This window comes from Gracilinanus agilis, chromosome 5, assembly GCF_016433145.1.
Source record: "Gracilinanus agilis isolate LMUSP501 chromosome 5, AgileGrace, whole genome shotgun sequence".
Classification (NCBI taxonomy): Eukaryota; Metazoa; Chordata; class Mammalia; order Didelphimorphia; family Didelphidae; genus Gracilinanus; species Gracilinanus agilis.
This window is the reverse complement of record NC_058134.1, coordinates 238793374-238813065: the sequence shown is the minus strand read 5'-3', so window position 1 is coordinate 238813065 and position 19692 is coordinate 238793374. Positions and strand designations below refer to the sequence as shown.

The window sequence follows — 19692 nt, the reverse complement described above, 5'->3', positions numbered from 1 at the left end:
CATATAGTCCAGAAATTACATGGTACATGGGCCTAGAAGGACATATTCTGCACAGGGGTGACCAATAAACAATTAACTTCCACTAAAGTCTGGTAGAGATTTTTATCGGGGATTCTGGGAAGACAGCAGCTTAGACAGAGCCAATCTTAAAACCTCTGCACCCTTCCACACTGAGAAAGAAAACAATGCACTTCAAGAAGAGGACCAAATCTAACAACAGGACAGAGCAGGGGGAATCCTTTAGCTGGACAGCTAAAGAGGTATGCCAAGAAAAAGGCTGGAATTCTTGAACTGTCAAGTCTGAGAGTATAGAAGGGAAATCCCAGGACACCTCCCCCATGTGCTGTGCAGAGTCTCCAGCAGCCCCTGAAATCTCAAGGCAGGCAGGCACACCAGCCCAGAGGGAAGGCCTTGCTGGCGACGGACACGGGGAGTTGAACACAGGAACCAGGGAGGTGACTAGAGGAGAAAGCCAGAGAAACACAGCAAAAACTCTTGGAAGATGGCAGCTTAGAGGGAGCAAAACCTCAGAACTCAGACCACTTGGCTTTGTCACACCAAGACAGAGAACAAAAGGCTACAAGAGGAAAGAAAACTAGATCAAACACAAGGACAGAGCAGGGGGACCCTATTGCTGGACAGCTCCGCTCAGTGAAAACATTCTTTCTTGTCCCCCTCCAGTAGATTTTTGCCTCAGGGCAAATTAAGCAGTACAAACTAATCCAGTCAATACAGGCTTAATCCCATCAACTGGACAGACAAGAAGTCTTCAGAGGGCAGAGAAAGTAACTACAAACCTCCAGTGCCAGCTGGGGGAATATCTTTCATCAAAGTTCATTAAATCCATCTGCTCAAACTAGCAGAACAGAAAAGGAAAAAATATGAGTAAACAACAGAAAAAGAGAAAAGAAATGACAACTGACAGCTTCTTTCAAGGAAGTGAAAAGAGAGCAAATGAAATAGAAGAAGAGGAAGAAGTTCAAGCAAATTGGACACAGGCTTTGGAAGATCTCAAAATTCAATTAACTCAAGAACTTCGGGAACTCAAAAAGCAATCAAGAGAGGCTGAAGACAATTTGAAAAAGGAAATACATGAACTAAAACAAGAAAATAATGTCTTAAAAGCCAGAATTGGCCAGCTTGAAAATGAAGCAAAGAAGGCAAAATATGATCTACAAAGAAAATCAGACCAGAAGGAGAAGGATGACCAAAAAGCCAGGGATGAAATTCCGTCTTTAAAAAGTAGAACTCAACAATTAAAAGCAAATGGCTGCACAAGGCAGCAAGAATATATAAAACAAAATTTAAAAAATGAAAAATGAGGAGAATATGAAACACCTCATTGATTCAACCAAAGATCTGGCGAACAGAGATAGAAGAGACAATTTAAGAATTATTGGTTTACCAGAACATCATGACAAAAGAAAAAATTTAGATATCATCCTACGAGAAATTATCAGATGTGTGACTCTGGGCAAGTCACTTGACCCCCATTGCCTACCCTTACCACTCTTCTGCCTAGGAGCCAATACACAGAAATTAAGGGCTTAAAATAAATAAATAAATGAATAGGAAAAGAAAAAAAGAAAAAGAAAAGAAATTATCAGAGACAACTGCCCTGACATTCTCAAACAAGAGGGAAAAATGGAAATTATAAAAATCCACAGATCACCTCCTACATTTAATCCACAACTGACAACTTCCAGGAATATTATAGCCAAATTCAAAAACTACCAGACCAAGGAAAAAATATTACAAGCTCCTAAAAAGAAGTCACTCAGATATCAGGGAACTACAGCTAGGATAACATAGGATCTGGCTGCATCTACATTGAAGGACCGGAAGACATGGAACATAATATTCCAGAAAGCAAGAGAACTGGCTCTACAATCAAGAATCAACTATCCAGCAAAACTGACTATAGTTTTACAGGGGAAAGTATGGTCACTCAATAAAATTGAGGACTTCCAAACATTCATAAAGAAAAAAAAGGTCTTAAACAGAGAGTTTGCTGCCCAAACACAGACCTCAAGAGAATCACCATAAAGTAATTAAGANGAGAGTTTGCTGCCCAAACACAGACCTCAAGAGAATCACCATAAGGTAAGTGGGGGGGGGGGGGGGGGAGGGAATAAAAAATTTTTTTCTTTAAGAGACCCAATAAGTTTAATCAATTTGTATCCCTAGAAGAAAAGAAGATATTGGCAAATATTAAAAATTGTTATTACCAACAGGGTAACTAGAAGAAGTTTACATAGAGGGAACAGTGACAAACTGTATAGGATGAAATGTCAAGATATATATGTATATATATGGATGTATAATAATAAATACAAAATTAGAGGAAGAACTGTGGGAGCAGAAAAGCAGAAGAAAAACAATTGCTTGAACACATGGGTTGATGCAGACATGATGGGGATGTAGATTCGAAATAACCACACCAATGCAACTATCAATAATATGGAAATAGGTCTTGATCAATGACACGTGTTAAGACCAGTGGAAATGCGTATTGGCTATGGGGGGGGGGGAGGGGTGTTAAGGGCGGTGAAGGGGAAAGTAAGAACATGAATCATGTAACCATGGAAAAGTTTTCTAAAAAATAAAAAAAAAATGTTTTAAAAGAGCTGGGAAAAAAAAAGAATTAGCTCAGGACTAGAGAGAGAGAGATCTGCAAGTCTTTAATTACAGAAGAGTTGAAGCTGTTAGAATAACTGACTTTTCTGAAGGCAGTCACAAAGCAACAAGAGCTAAACCATGGAAGAACTTGCTTGGTAAACAGAAGCAAGAAAAGGAATCAGCAAAACAGGCAGAGAAATAAGGAGATGAGAGAATCACAGCAGCCTAGTCTCATGGAAGTCTTGGAAAAAGAGAATTCTAGAGCAGTATTCAATGTGAAATAGTGCAGAGGGATTCATGGTGTTCAGGTCAGAGAAAAGGTCACTAGATTTGGCACCAAGCAATCAGTTTAGAAGCCCATATTTACTTTCCACACTAATCATGATTCAACTGTATATGCTAGGGAGGAGAGGCTGTGGAGTCAACTGATTCCCATAAAATAAGGAAGAACATCTCTTACTTGATTAACCTCACTTTGAAGCTGAAAAGCATGCTGTTCTTTCTCCTCTCTTTGTTGCTGGAGTTGTTTGAATTCCACCTTGAGATGCTGATACTTGCTCTCGACTTCTGATAATTCTTCCTTAAGTTTTTGGCTCACATCACCTTTCTCAACAAGTTCTCCCTGTAACCTCTGCAGTGAGGCTTCAGTTGAAGATAATTTTGATTGAAGCTGTTGACAATCTAGTTCTTTTTGATGAAGGTTTGCTTGAATATTCTTTTTACAAATATACTCTTCATTTTGTTTCTCTTCTAGCTGAATGTAATCTTGTTCTTTTTTCAATAGCTTTTCAGTCAAATTCTGAAAAATCAATTGGACATTTCATATTTAGTAAATTATTTTAACAACTTCATAAGAATAATAAATATTTTTAATAACAGTAAGTTATTTTAAAAGCAAGTCAGTAGATAGACATAGTAGTGAAGCAAAAACTAACACAAGCTTAGCATTCACAGATTTTTTAAGTCCTCTTTTATTAGTGCTTCTACTTGATCAAGATTGTTCTAACAATGAACTCTGAATCTATGGCACATAGTTTTTCACCCTAGGATGATGGCATTCAATGAGATAAAAGCTCATTAGCAAAAGACAGGCTAATAGTCTTCTTATAGTTCTGCTGAGGATATAATCTACCTGTGGTAGTTGGAATAAACTTCTGGATTTTCTGAGCCTCTCCATAAGGCCCCTGTGAGACACGCTGCCTCTGCTTTAGAAAAACTCTTTTCTCCTGAGTGGTATTTCCACCCTGCCCCTTTCTGAAACTCTCCATATCTGGAATCTTCCATGCTAAAAATTTTCAACCTTAGGTTGAACTTGTCAACCAGGACTAACCAGCCAATCCTCCTCACCTAGCACCTGCCTGCCTATGACATCAGAGGTGGGAAAACAATCAGAAATCTGAGTAAGACCTTACACCTCCCTATAAAGCTTAAGCTCAAGCTTGACCTGGTCAGCTCTCATAAGATTACAGATCTGCCTGAAACTATCTGGGGAAGAGAGGGAAGAATAGGTCATCTCATGGCCCTGGAGTAGATACTAAGATCCCAGCCATCTTACACACTGATTAAGAAGACAGGCCAGAAAACTGAACGAAGCTCTTGGTTACCTGCCAAGGGCAAAGCATAATTCTCTACAGTAGACCACAAACCTCTCCTGCTACCCAAAGACCAGTAAGTCCAATGACCAGCAACTACTAGTTGCCCTAGGCCAGCTCCCATGACCTAGTCTATACTCAAGATTCCCCCCCAATGGATTTTCTTAAGCTTAAGCCTCAAACTTTTCTTTATGTGAGTTAAAATAAGGATTACATTAAGTCACTTCTAATTTCCTCTTCTTAGATGGGCAAGTCACTTAACCCTGTTTGCCTCGGTTGCCTAATCTTATAAAATAAACTGAAGAAGAAGATGGCAAAACCAGTCCAGTATTTTGCCAAGAAAACCCTAACCTGGGGTCAGATAAATAGATGAATTTGGCAGTAATGGTGGAAAGTTGATGAGGAGAAGAAAGGAACAAAGCTAAACTCTCTAGATGTTAAAGATATTGAATTTTATACACTTGGGTCCATGTTGGTGAACCTGTAACACATGTGCCAGAGAGCAGTCCTGTCCTCTCCCCCTCTCCACCATGCCTGAAGACATTTCTCAAATGACTGGCCCCTCTGCCCAGCCCAATGAGAGCACTTCTTCCCTCCCTTGTCTCGGGTAAGACGGTGGCTCACATGCGGTATGAAGGTGCAGTCTGGGCACTTGGTCTCTAAAAGGTTCATCACTGCACTAGGAGAACAGGGAACACTGCAGATTTATATGCAGGGAAGTAACAGGACAAAAATAATAGTGTTAGATAAAAATAATTCTAGAAGGTAATGGGATTAGACAGAATGGAGGCTGTAGGAACACTTAACATGTAGCCAGCAAGGTGATGGCAGCCTATAAATAGTTATGGAAAAGATGGGCTTATTCAGAAAAGAATACTTTCCACTGAAGTCAGTTTTATACAGTCATTAAAAAAAATAAAATAAAAAAGGGTAATAAGTGGCTCAGTGACTAGAACCCCAGGCCTGGAGACAAGAGATTCTGCACTCAAATCTGAAACTTCCACCCATGTGACTCTGGACAAGTCACTTAACCCCAACTGCTTAGCCCTTTGCCACTCTTCTGGCTTGGAACCAATAAATGATACTGATTCTAAAATGGAAAGTAAGGGCTTTTTTTTTTAATAAAATAGAAATAAAAAGGCTCTTAATATATGATGTTTACTTACAATTTCACACACTGACTCATTTTTGGAAACATTAAAATTTTGTTTAGATCCAGTGAATTCACAGTGACACTTAAGTCACTTGAATTTGCTTAGCTACAGCTTTCCTTATCTATAAAATGAGGGTAATAATAGTGCCTCCCTCCCAGGGGTATTATGAGGATCTAAGGAGGTAATATTTGTAAAAGCACTTAGCATAGTGCCTGGCAATAGTAAATGCTACATGAATATTAGCTATTATCACCATTACAAACTGAATTTTTTATATTCATGGTTTTTCTTGAGGATTCCAAGTTAGCAGATTTTATTTTGCCAAAATTTTATCTACTAATGTGGATAGGATATATTTAACAAATATGGTTTAAGTTAAGCTGATGACTCAGTTAGCAATCATTTAGGTCTAGGTTAATAATAAATTGGTGCAATATCAAGTTGGCAGAATGTACTAAGATATTATTCAGATAATCCCTTGGTTCTTTTTATTTAAAATTCATTTTGACTTATTATCCAAATTAGAGGTATTTCCACTTTGTTATAAGTTGTAGTATTTTCTCTCTTCTAATTTATTCATTTACAAGAGTCCCACCACAAAATGCTATACTAATGCCTACATTTAAAAAGTCATCTGAGACTGATAGTGTGTGTCTTAGGAGTTAATGTTAGAACAAAAATGATAAAAAATTTTTTACTGTTACTTATAAAGGCAAAACCTTCCATCAACTCAAACTGTGAGTACAGGAATATCTTTGCAGATATTCTTTTTTTAAAAACCAAATCGAAGGTTTGAGGTAACCCTGTGTCAAGCAAAGTCTATAAGTGCCATTTTTCCAAGAGTATATGCATTGTCTATCACATTTTGGTAATTCTTGGCAATATTTCAAACTTTTTCATTATCACTATAGCTGTTAATGGTGATCTATGATCAGTAACCTATGGCTTTACTATTGTTAATTGTTTTGGGGCACCAGGAACTACATTGAATCTAATCAATAAAAGTTGTATGTGTTCTGACTGCTTCACTGACAGGCCATTCCCAGCCTTTCTCCCTCTCCTTGGGCCCCTCTATTCTCTGGAGACACAACAATATTGAAATTAGAGCAATTATTAACCCTACAATGACCTCTAAGTATTCAAAGTAAAAGAAGAGTCACATGTCTCTCACTTTAAATTAAAAGCTAGAAATGATTAAGCTAGTGAGGAAGGCATGTAAGAAAAGCCAAAAGGTAGGCTACCACCCTGAGGAAAGATAGCAAATCAGCAAAAAGATTATGACTTGCTGAAGACTCAGATGATGGCTAGCATTTTTAGTAATAGTAATAAAATATTTTTAATTAAGGTATGTACATTGTTTTTTTAAGACAAAATATTACTGCACACTTAATAGACTACAGCATTGTGTAAACATATGCACTGGGAAACAAAAAAATCTGTATGTCTCGCTTTATTGCAATATTTACTTTATTGCGGCAGTCTGGAAAGGAACCCAAATATCTCCAAGGTATGCCTGTACATAAATGAGAGGAATAATTATTTAAGAGTCACATTCATGGTTGCTGAAATATATGCTAGAAATATGACACCACCTTATTATAACTGCTGTGTTAATTTGTTTTGACAATGCCAACATGACAAAAGGATTCCACTATAATCACATCTCATCAGACCTGACCTCCTGCCACCTCTTACTCTATAACTCACTCTGATCAACAAATTCTTTTCAATTAATGCTTTCTACTTTCTTCTGGCTCTCTTCTCTGTCTTTTCTTACTGCTAACTGAATGGTTTTCCAAAAATTAATTATATTAATCCCTCTCCAAGACTATGGGCATTCAAGATCCTTGGACCTAATTAAAATAAGATACCCAGTCCTGTGAGTTTGATTATCCATGTATGTGGCAAAAGCAGTATAAAAAGAGATTACTAATAACAACACATTCATAAAGTCATTGTTAATCATCTTTGATTGGGACTTTGTGACACAAGATAACATATTACTTTACTTAATGGATAAGTAAAGAGAAGTTTACAGGGGGTTAAAATGACTTGACCAAAAGTTCCAAGGCCAGGACCTGGTAGAGACCACAGTCTCTATCATGTGAGAATCAAGACTAAAAAGAATTCCAAACTTCCTGAGTTCTAGAAGCACAGTTCTTCAGACTCTTCAATATTGCTGTTGGGGGATTTTGTTTATATGGGTGTCTAAATAAATGGACTAATATTAATTTTAATCCTATGAACAAGTTTATGGCTGTTCTTTTTAAGGAAGCTAAGGTTCATCCATATAAGCAAAAACCATAATGTAAAACCAGATTCCCTTATACAGAAACAACAAAATAACCAATTGTCAAGATATGACCCACAATGTTATCATTTCCTATAATATACTTATAATTACAATTATACCAAGTTTCTACTTGAGCCACACATTTTTCTATAGGTATATATAGCACAGCCAAGAAAATTTTCTTTAGAATATGAGAACTGCTAGTTCCAGTTAACCAAAAAGATGCAGAATATATACTAATTCACTTGAATTAAATTTAATTATAAGAATTGAAAATTTAATAATGCAGGGTATAAATTTCATTAATGCTGATTATGAAATTTCTTAAATATTTTCTCCTTTTCACTTATAAGTAAATGAGAAAAAAGTCCATAAAAATACCTTGAAGAAATCAAAGGTAGGCATAATAATGGAATTAAAGTATTATTAGAATCAATAGATTGCTTAAAGAAAAATTCCAATCTTACCATCCTTACAGACATCATACTTATGTCATTTATGAGAAAACTAAGGTGAACTGAAAAAGTCTTACCTTCAAAACAGTAACTGTATTGTCATAATAATAGTTGTTCGTGGAAATTATAGAACTCTTATTCATTCAGTAAGTTATCAAACAAATACCTACTTAATGTGATCATCTATAATACTGTTCATACTATGCAGGTAGTATTTTTTTTTCTTTTTTTAACCTATGATGGCTATTTGATCAAATTGATTTCAGGTTGTGAATTTCCACCAGATGATATCTTTCATTTTTACTTGGGATTACTATCATCTAACAATACTCTATATGGCAAGCACAGTGGTATGGGTAATATGGAAAATTACCAAGAAAAAAGAGGATTATGGAATCAGAATGGAGTGTAATCAGAAAAACCCACGGTCAATTTCCACCTCTAACTAGTTATCTATGTGTTGGTTACCTTGGACAAGTGGTTTAGCCTTCAGTTCATCTGGTCTCTAATCTCCTTTCCAGGTCTAGATCTTTGATCCTATAAGCCAGAATTTGTTCTTAAACTTGGGGCCATAAACTTGGATTTTTTTTGATGGTAGATTTTAGTAGAATCTGGTTTCCTTTGTAACCTTATATATTTTATGTTATACATTTAAAAGTACTATTAAAAGGTCAATGCTTACTGAATTAATTTTGTTTCCTTTAAATGTTGGTTTTAATTATGATGAATTTCTGAGGTAAAGAACTTGTTGGAGTCTGAATGCAGATTGAAGCATACTTTTCTTAACTTATTTTTGGGGAGTTTACTCTGTGTTTTCTTTTGCAACATGACTAATATGGAAATATGTTTTGCTTGGACATGTATAATCTATATCAAATTGCCTTTTTAAAGAAGGAGGAGGAGAGATAGCAAGGGAAAATTTGTAACTCAAAATTTTAAAAATGACTGCTAAAAATGGTACAATTAAATTGGGAAAAAACTTAAAATTTTAAAAATATCTTTATTTACATTGTTGCTGCTTTGTATATTCTTTTGGATCTCACCAGATTATCAAAGGGATCCAAAAAGGTTAAGAACTTTTGCATAATCCTTGATTCAAGAAACTTGAATTCAAGAAACAAGAGTCTGATATGAAAACAAAAGAAAAGGTGAATCAATCTTAAGAGATCCTGAAAAAGAGAAAGCTATTCAGTTACATAGAAAACTGAAAGGATACTGTGGGAAATTTAGAAAAAATTTAATATCTCTTCCTGGACAACTTAAGACATGATGAATTTTTGGCAAAAAATGTGAAAGAATTTTCTTTTTTCCCCTTCTGGAATAATTATATGTGCAACTTTTACAAAATGTTTAAAATGTCACATTATTAAGTTAGTAATAATGGCCCATAAACTAATGAATGAATTCTAGGAAAATATTCTACAGAGGAACCTGTATTCATAGCAGCATTATGGATGAAAACAAGGATAAAAGGAGACTGTGTCTAGTGGTTGAGACTGGATGAATTGTGGGGACAGGAATACAAAGTATTGTGCTGCAATGAACAACAGAAATGCTCAGAGAGGGGGCAGCTGGATAGCTCAGTGGAATAAGAGTCAGGCCTAGAGATGGGAGGTCCTAGGTTCGAATCTGACCTCAGACACTTCCTTAGCTGTGAGACCCTGGGCAAGTCACTTGACCCCCATTGCTTAGCCCTTACCACTCTTCTGCCTTGGAGCCAATACACAGTATTGACTCCAACATAAAAGGTAAGAATTAAAAAAAAAAAAAAAAAAAGAAAAAGAAATGTCCAGAGATCTAGAACGTGTCAGAAAGGCACCTAATTCAACTTTGAGTTTATGAAGGAGGAAATTATGGACTAGAAAGGTGACTTTTCCCAAAACTACAGTGGTGCTACAGACACAAATATAAGAACAAAAAACAAGGCCTGTCTTCAAGTCTGTTACATACTACTAGAAACAAATATCATATGTAATACAAAAGATCAGACCACACTGGCATCATAGTGTTCAAGTTACAGCATGTATCTTAGTAAACTACAGAAAGAAACTCAGATTCTAATGCCAGAAATTACATAAACTTCACTGTGAACTGTAGCTTCTCTCAACCATAGCTACTAACCTAGCAGAGATGAAAAAGAATTCCATTTCCTTAACTGTAAAACAAAAATCTTGAACTATAAGTACTCTCTAAAGTGTCTTCTAGCTTTAAATTCAATGACCCCACAATAGAAAGGAACCAACGGGCTTTGTACAAAAAAAAAAAAAAAAAAAAAATCAAGTTATGACTAGATTCTAGTCAGGAGCAAAAACTACCTATGTGTTCTGTTAAATTTGTTCATTTATATACTGAAACTCTGTCTCTGTCTCTGGAACGCTCTTCCTCCTTGCCTCTTGCCAGGATCCTTGCCTTCCTTCAGACCCTAGATAAAATCCCACCCTCTAAAGAAAGTCTTTCCATTCCCCCATGATAGTGCCACCTTCGCTCTGTTGGTTATTTTCACTTTACCCTGTATAGATCCTTTTGGTATAGAGTTGTTTTTGTGTTGTTCTCCCTGAATTCCTCAAGGGCAGGGATTATCTTTTGCCATTCACTGAATCCGCAGCCCTTAGCCTGGTGCACAAGCCATGCTTAATAAATATTTATTGTCTAGAACTGACTGGCATTTACCAATTACCTACTTCATTCAAGAACCATGTTTAGTGTTTTTCCTCCATTCACACTGTCAGGCTGAGGCAAGTGTGAGAGGGGCTCTTTTTTTTTGGTCATGATAAATAAGAGAAACTTATCAGGCCTCTTCTTATGGAGGCAATAAGACCAGAGAAGCACCAATGTTAACTGGGAGCCCAGGGACAACTAGAAGGTCAGGGAAATAAAAGTCAGACCAAATACAAATTTCAGAGCCCCTTCTCAAATATGTCCAGATGGCCAAAAGGTCTGTTTAACCTACCAGCTTGAACCACGATCTAAAGGAAGAATAAAGGTGGAGAGTATAAAAACTGGCAAAGGGTCTTAAAGGCCTCAATAAATATTTTGGTATGATTCTAGAAACAACTGAAAATTATTATGGTGATATGATTAAAGAGATTAGAACAAGATTATTTTTGATATTCTAGGCAAGACAGAATAGAGTAGGAAACAGATAAAGGCAGAGAAATTGGCAGGAAAATAATTTATGTAAACCAGGTGCAAGGAAGTAGGGGCTTAGATTAGGATTATGCCTGTGGGAATTGAGAGGAAGAAGTAAATCTGATAACTATTAAAGCGCAACATCTAAATTTGAATAAAAGAAAAGTCATCCAAAAAGTCCTGAAAATATTTTCCCCGTTTTGATCATTTTAAGGAAAGTATATGACTCATACTTTGAGGTAGGATTTTTAATTACATTTCAGCACGAAGCATATTTATTAAAAGTACTAGTAACAACTATATCTTCTATTCTTAAAAAAAAAAAAACAACTAGCTACCTACTTTCATAAAAATTCACAGTATCAAAAATTTGATATTTTTAAGAACTTATAAGAAGGTAACATGGCAGAGTGGATTGAGTGTGGCCCTGGAAGCCAAGAAGACCTGGTTTGAACTGAATGCCCTGGGCACTCTCTTCAACTAGAAGTTGCAGAAAAGTTGTTGACCTGCATTGGTATGGGGTGTTTACTCACCTGACAATTTTCCTTTCCTTTGAAATCATAAATCCAATCTCTATTTCTATGACTTAATAGAATAAGGTGACTTACCTTTTCCTTCAATAAATTAATAAATAAAAACATTCTGTATTATGTGAACAGCAAAATGTTTAGTTCTAATAACATGTACTATGGAATATTCACACATCTTTGATTTGAAAGATATTTTACTTAATAAAATACTCTAAATGGATCTCTGGTCTCACCCATGTGAGCAGATGCAGACTACAACCCATTCATTGCTGCCCATCTGGTATCAGAATATACCATCCATCTACGTCCTCCCAAAAGTTATTTTTGAAACATGCATTTCTTTGTTGAATCTTTTATTTCAATTCTCCTTCATGTTGCCAAGTTGTAAAGTCAGGCAGCTCTCCTCACACTCACTATGTGTTTTCCATTGCTCTCTTGGTGATACTTATTTTCAGTCCTTTGAAGACTATAGCATTCTATGACTCACCATTAATGTAACAACTCCAGAGCACTACTAGAATATCAGACTTAAAAAGATAGGTCTTTAATTCAAAATGTTGGGGCAATTAAAGAATATTTCAGTTTCTCCAAGGCAATACAGTCTCCTTTCCTCCTCCTATTTAATTTCTGGGCCCAACTCACTGTGCAATTGCAGTGTCCATCCATGATGCATATATTGATGGACAAACCCTATATAGACTGTCAATCTAATGATCTGTCTTAGTTGAAATAAGATATTCTTTATCTAACTGCTTTTTTCCTAAACAATGGCTATTTCTCTCATATGGGAGATTCTATAACGTACCAATGTTCCAGGGAATAGATACAGTCAGCAACAACAGAGAACACACCTAGAAGACCTTGCCATCTATAGATTAATCCTTCAACTTGGCACCATGAGCTATATTTCTCCACAACTGAGAAAAATACTTTTGGTCTCTCTAATTTAGGTCTTGCTTGATAATAAACAGAAGACCAAACAAGGCTATCGTTGTTACTATATGTCTCAATAATCTTGTATAATTTTGACGTAATTCTAGGAGTCATATTCCAGGAAGAAAGCCTTTAAGACAATTTTGCACTATTAATATTTTTAAAATTATCTATATGAGACCTTTCCTGATCCCTTCAGCTACTACTGAATATTTTCCCAAAATTCCCCTAAATTTATATACTTTTGCATATATTCACTTATGTATATTTTGTATATATTCATATATACATATGTGTATGTACTTATAGATAGAATTTGTCTCTCCAGAGAAATTACAAGGGCCTTGAAGTCAAGGACTGTCTCTGGATCTCCAATGCCCAACGCAGTGCCTGACTAAACATAGTAACTGCTGAAGTATCTGCTGACTAAGTCAATAATACTAAGCAAGTGGAATTTTGAATTCTCTAATCTTTAGGTAATTCAATTCAAAAAACATTTCTTAAGAACCTACTATGTGCAAGGCATTGTGCTAAGCCCTGCGGGTACAAATAAGAAAAAGAAAAATGGTCCTTTCTGTGATAATTAGATTAAGTCTACACTGCCCATCTTTAGATTTAACCACCAAAGGTGAAAGCACCTCCAAATTCTGGGAGGTCCTAACCCACATGTGCTAGAGTGAGTAACTGGGTGATGAATCAGAATCGACTAACTGCTCCCTAGGCGGTCTATGGGAAAGCCTCAATTGTGATTGGACATGCAATCTAGGGGAAGGCACAGGAAGTGATGCATAAGTGATCCCTTTAAAAAGAGGGAGTTGAGTGAGTGAGGGAGCTTCTGGTGAAGAGGGTAGATGGTGAAGAAGATCTTCTAGCTCTTCTGGTCAATGGAGGTGGTGAGTTTAAAGTCTGACTGAATCTTCCTGAACTTCTCTTAAGGAACTTCCTTAATAGACTCGGACCTCTGGCCCTCTGACTCTTGGTTGAGGGTTAATTAGATCTACCTGGATTAATTAGAGGATCCTAGCAATTTACCTACTGTGTTAGATTCTTATTTCCTTATTTCCTCTCTCTCGTCTTAATTGTAAATAAACTTCCATAAAAGTCAATTTTGACTTGAAGTTATTTCTAAATTGGGGAGATTTCCCCTGACGACAGTCACCTTTTAATATATTGAACCCCCAAACCCCTTTATCCCCCTTACATTTCTCTTATGGAACTTAACAACCTAATAAAACGACCCACAAGGGAAGATGAAAGACAAGGGATAGTGGGGAACATTTTGGGATTGAAACCAAGCAGAGCTGCAAATGGAAAGTGGAGAAGGAGCTGAGAAGTCTAAGCCTTGCCTTCTATAAGAACTTATATAAGGTAAAGGAAGTTGAGACATGAAGGCAAGAACCTCTAGCTTACTCACTCTTGTCAACAAATGATAAATACTTTAGGGAACTGGCAATAAAATCAAATTGCCCAAGGCAAAAATTAAGTTTTTCATGATCAGTCTGACTTGATTTTCCTTCTTGACTTTTCCCAGATTTATACCAGTGCAAAGAATGATATAATAATCACTGAAATTATGGCTCTGTGAGAACTCCACAGTTCTCACTGAAAAGTACTGGCAACAATGACAGCAACAAAGAGTTAAAATCCTAAACACTGTTGCATGTTCTTTTATACTAAAAGTACTTTGATAGGAAATAAAGCATGAAAGTTCCCACAACTGACCGCCATACCAAGTCAACTTGAAAGTTTAAAACCGGTAAGTTACATAAAATTACTTAACTGCTATACCAAACAAAGAATTCTCACCTGATTTTTTTGAGTGAATTCATTAACTAAACTTTGAAGTTTCTGCAGCTCCTGTACATACACAGCAACTTCCTGGGGACCTTTGGCAAGTTCATTTCTCAGCTGACTTATCGTGACCTACACAGGAAAAAGTGAGATGGGAAATAAATTACACATAAAAATCATGATTGGGGGGCAGCTGGGTAGCACAATGGATTGAGAGCCAGGCCTAGAGACAAGAAGTCCTAGGTTCAAATCCGGCCTCAGACACTTCCCAGCTGTGTGACCCTGGGCAAGTCACTTGACCCCCATTGCCTACCCTTACCACTCTTCTACCTAGGAGCCAATACACAGAAGTTAAGGGTTTAAAGAAAAAAAAATCATGATGGTAGAGCTTGTTTCAATGAGATAAAGCCTCCTAAACATCAGAATTACAAAAATTATCTTAAAAACAGCTTTAACTATTTGATACATCATTAAATGTAAATTGATTTCAATCCATTAGCTTTCAACTTTTACCCTGAATCTCCCTGAAATTAAACAAGGTATCAAGGTCATGTTTACAAACACTTTTTGCCCATTTCCTAAAATAAAAATTGTCCATGTATTTAAATGTATAATGCAATAGAACAAACCTCTTCAACAAAGTGCTATCTGTGAAGATTAAGAGAGGATCCTAGAAGCAAAGCCAAAGAAGGTAAGATATTAATCACGTACTGCAGTTTCCATTACCCACAGCCTTCCATATACTTGTAAAGCTATGTCTAAATGTGAATGACAGTAAAAGAAAATGATAAAAGTTGGAGAGAATGTGGCAAAATTGGGACATTAATGCATTGTTGGTAGAGTTGTGAATTGATCCAAACATTCTGGAAGGCAATTTGGAATTATGCCCAAAGGTTAGATTCAGCAATACTACTACTAGATTTGTATCCCAAAGAGATAAAAAAAAACAAAAACAAAAAAACAAATGGGGATGGACCTATTTGTACTAAAATGTTTATAGTTGCACTTTTTGTGGTGGTAAAAAAAAAATCGGAAAATGGGGGGGGGAGGTCCTTCAATTGGGAAATGGCTAAAGAAATTGTGGTATATGATGGTGATGGAATACTATTGTGTTATAAGAAATGAACTGCTCTATTTCTATAAGAACTGGAAAGAACTCCATGAACTGATGTGGAGTGAAATGAGCAGAATGAGGAGAACATTGAACACAGAATCTGAAACATTGTGGGATGATCAAATGTAACTGACTTCGCTACTAAAAGTGATGCAGCGATCCAGGACAATCCCAAAGGCCTTATGAGAAAAATGCTATCCATATCTAGAGAAATAAGTATGGAAATAAAAATCCAGAAGAAAATATATGATTTATCACTTGTTTATATGGGTGATTTGAGGTTTTAATTTTAAAAATGAATATCAAAAGAGGTATCCAGTGATAATACAGGTATAACCAAGTGGAATTACTTGTCAACTCCAGGAAGGGAGAGGCAAGAGGGGTGAGAGAGAAAATGAATCATGTAACCATGAAAAAATATTTTCAAAAAACAAACAAAAATTATATTTAAAAATAACAATAATAACAATACTAAAGGTACAATCAGAAACATTTGTAACACCTTGTCTTTCATTCTTTCCTCACTGATCTTTAAATCAATGGGTTCCCAGGTTTAATATGGTACATGATATTTTGAGCTTACAATATAACAGCACCCATAAATCAGGTACATTTTTGGGAGGGGGCATAGAAAATAATTTTCTCATTAGCAACATATTAAATATAAAATTTTATTTAAAATACAGATTCTATGTGGCATAGAAGCTTAATTTTTTTCAAGTTTGTTCCAATTTCTCCTAATACTTATGGTTCTAAGGAAATGGGAAATAGAAGACTCCAGAAGCCACACAAGTGCACACATCACACATATCCGGGGTCAGTGAGCTTATCCAAACTATGCACCTCAGGAGTTCATTACCTCAGAGTTAACACAATCAGCTCGTAGCTTTCTACATTCCTCTTGGAGTTTCTCTGACTCTCTCTCACGCTCCAGAGTCATGTTGTCCATTAAGGTCTGAACTTGAACCAGCTCCTTCTTCAAAACAGCAACATCTTCTACACCAGGTCTTTGAAGCTAGGGGTCAGGGGAGCACAATGTAATAAAAAATGATGATGATTAAAATAAAACATAGATTTCCTATGGTTTCACTGCAAAGTAATCAAAATAGGAACAATTCTTATGCAGGTAATTTTTAAACTACTGCTATTTAAAAAATTCATGTACCGGGGCAGCTGGGTAGCTCAGTGGAGTGAGAGTCAGGCCTAGAGACAGGAGGTCCTAGGTTCAAACCCGGCCTCAGCCACTTCCCAGCTGTGTGACCCTGGGCAAGTCACTTGACCCCCATTGCCCACCCTTACCAATCTTCCACCTATGAGACAATACATCGAAGTACAAGGGTTTAAAAAAAAAAAAAAATTCATGTACCAAGATGGAGTCAGTGAAAATTCCCAGAAGATTTAGGAATTAATTTGGCTAATGTTATACAGGAATTCTATGAGAGAATAAAATGAAAACATATTTCATGTTTACAAAAGAAAAGTGCAATTTGAAATAGATATTCTTAATACAGTGGAACACTAAGCCTAGATTCATGGGGATCTGAATTCAAATCTAAACTTAGATTTATCCTCATCTGTAAAAGGAGGATAACAATAGCACTTAATTCCCAGGATTGTTATGAAGACAAAATGAGAGAATATCAGAAAAGCACTTTATAGACTTTAAAGTGATATCTAGATGCTAGTAATTGTTTTTCCTAGTTTATTTTACACAAGAGAGCATGTCTCTGAATATATTATGGCTAACAATAAGAATCTCATGACTCCATACACAGAATTTACTTTCCAAACAACCCAGAAACTCATCAGATGTATCAAGTATAATTGACTGAATTAAGCCTAATGATGAGCTTTCAAGAAAAGGCAATTTTGTAAGAGATAAGTATTTTGAACATGATGTCCACTCTATAGTATGTATATAAGGTAAAGGAGACTAGGAAATTATTATTGGCAGTAAGTTTTTCAAAGTCAAAATAACAAAAACAGATTTTCATGAACCTAGGATAGTTTAATATTTTACATATATACCATATCTGATGTAACACTGTGTTATTTAGAATTTCTGAGACTCTAAGAGCTATTTGGGGCTCATTTGAGTGTTAAGGTATGTAGATTATATGACAAACTTCCTGTGGACATTTTAGGGGACTTTGGAAAACTACATTTCCCATGATTCCTCTTGTAAAAATGGAGGAGACAGGAAGTGTGATGATGTAAGAGAGGGGATAAGACTCCTGGAGTCAGGAGGGGCGGGCTCTTTTGTTACCTGAGAGCCTGAAGGTACGAAATGTAAAATGACTGATGCGGCAATCAGAATTCTTACAGGCACGTGGTCTAATGATTTATCTCTACCAACAATGACTTTTATTAAAATACTATTTTCCCTTTTAATATCTGCCTTCATCATTTTTAAAAACAACACATTTAAAAATTACAAGTGTTTTAGAGCGTTCCATCTGATGCCTTAATTCAATTATTCCATGGATTCCCAAAGTGGGCGCTACCTGGCCCTGGTGAGTGCTGCAGTGATGGGGGGGGGGGTGTTGATGGCCACAGGTGCATTTATCTTTCCTATTAATTGCTATTAAAATTTAAAAAAAAATTCATTTCCAGGGTCGCTAACTAATATTTTTTTTTCTGGAAAGGGGCTACCGGTAGGCCAAAAAAGTTTGGGAACCACTGAATTATTCTGTCACTTTTAAATCTCCCAGGTTCAATGCCATGACAACAAATAACCATAGGAACAATAAGTCAAGTTTATCCAGGGAGTGGACCTATGATTTCATAGACCTAGGAAACTTTCATATGAGGAAACCCTCCTTACCAATTCCAGTCATCGTCTTCTCTGCAACCTGAGTAACCTAATTTCTCTATTACCACTAAGAAGTAGTAAGTGTCTTACCCAGTCAGACAGCCAGTTTGTGTCAGAGGCAGGAGTTGAACCCAAGTCTTCCTGGCTCTGAAATCAATTCTCTACATTACGCCATGCTACCTCTCACCAAATTAAATATTTACAAAAATTAGGTAATGCTCTTTTGAAGGGGGGATTGAGGGGTTGGGGAAGAGAGAGAGACCTAGGGACAGAATCCAGAGCTATGATTTCATCAGTGCAGACTTGCAATATATCAACTGCCTCCACAGATGGACTATTACAACTTGTTTATAAATTTTAGGCTAACTTGCTGCCTGTGACTTTATTTGTCCAGGATCATCAAGCTAATATGTGAAAAAGGCTGAACCTGAACCCTGATGCCAAGGTGACTCTCTCATTCCATATGCCACATTGCCTTTCAATGTTCAAATGACAATCCTAATATAAGTGAATAAATCCTATTACATTACAAATTAGATTTCTAATATGTATGCTTTAAGTATACAACTTTTGCACACCATAATGATATTGGAAACGCTTTTCAAATTCCTAAGTGGAAAATTCTCATTAAGATATAAATAGGTTTCCAATGTAAGATGCCTTGAGATCTTTCAATCAAACACAATACATTATTTCTTGACTACTAGTGCCCAAATCTATGTTGGAAAAGGAATGTAAGACACTACCCTTTCCCTAAAAGACCTTACAACTTTAAGGAAATAATATTTATATATGTGAAAAATAAGAAAAAAACCAGCAAAATGCTAAATGATGTGGTTCAGACCAATAATGCTACAAATATTTGTGAAAACACATTTAATTATAGGAAGAGATGCTAAGAATCTTAAGTGGCTGGAATGAAGTAAAGCAAATGGGACATCAATTAGTCAATTAGTCCTTGAAGGATACAGAGTTCTTAAATAAAATATAAATGGGGAAGACATTTTAAGCAATAGAACAGCAACTGCAAATATATACAAAAAATAGCATAGGAATGCCTTATGAGGGAGAAGCAAGTGCATGCTGAGGAGAAGAGAAATGATAAATTTGGTTTCTGATTTGTCAAAAAGTATAAGTATTTGGAAATATTGGGCTGAAAATCAGTTAGAGATATAGATTAAAGTCATCATCTGTATATACAACTAAGCTAACAGTAACAGATACATGGTTGCCTGTTTTAGGGGGAACAAAAAAGGAAACAAATTCTACC

At 36.1% G+C, this 19692-nt stretch overlaps 1 protein-coding gene across 1 annotated transcript in view; it reads right to left on the bottom strand.

Moving 5' to 3' along the window:
- EEA1 (early endosome antigen 1) overlaps positions 1 to 19692 on the bottom strand; it is a 113952-nt gene that overhangs the window by 70770 nt on the left and 23490 nt on the right. Inside the window, exons 8-10 of the mRNA XM_044679166.1 lie at positions 16470 to 16625; positions 14512 to 14628; positions 3080 to 3418 (exon numbers count right to left, since the gene is read on the bottom strand). Coding sequence (XP_044535101.1) covers positions 3080 to 3418; positions 14512 to 14628; positions 16470 to 16625 — 612 coding nt within the window. The remainder of the gene's footprint in view (positions 1 to 3079; positions 3419 to 14511; positions 14629 to 16469; positions 16626 to 19692) is intronic.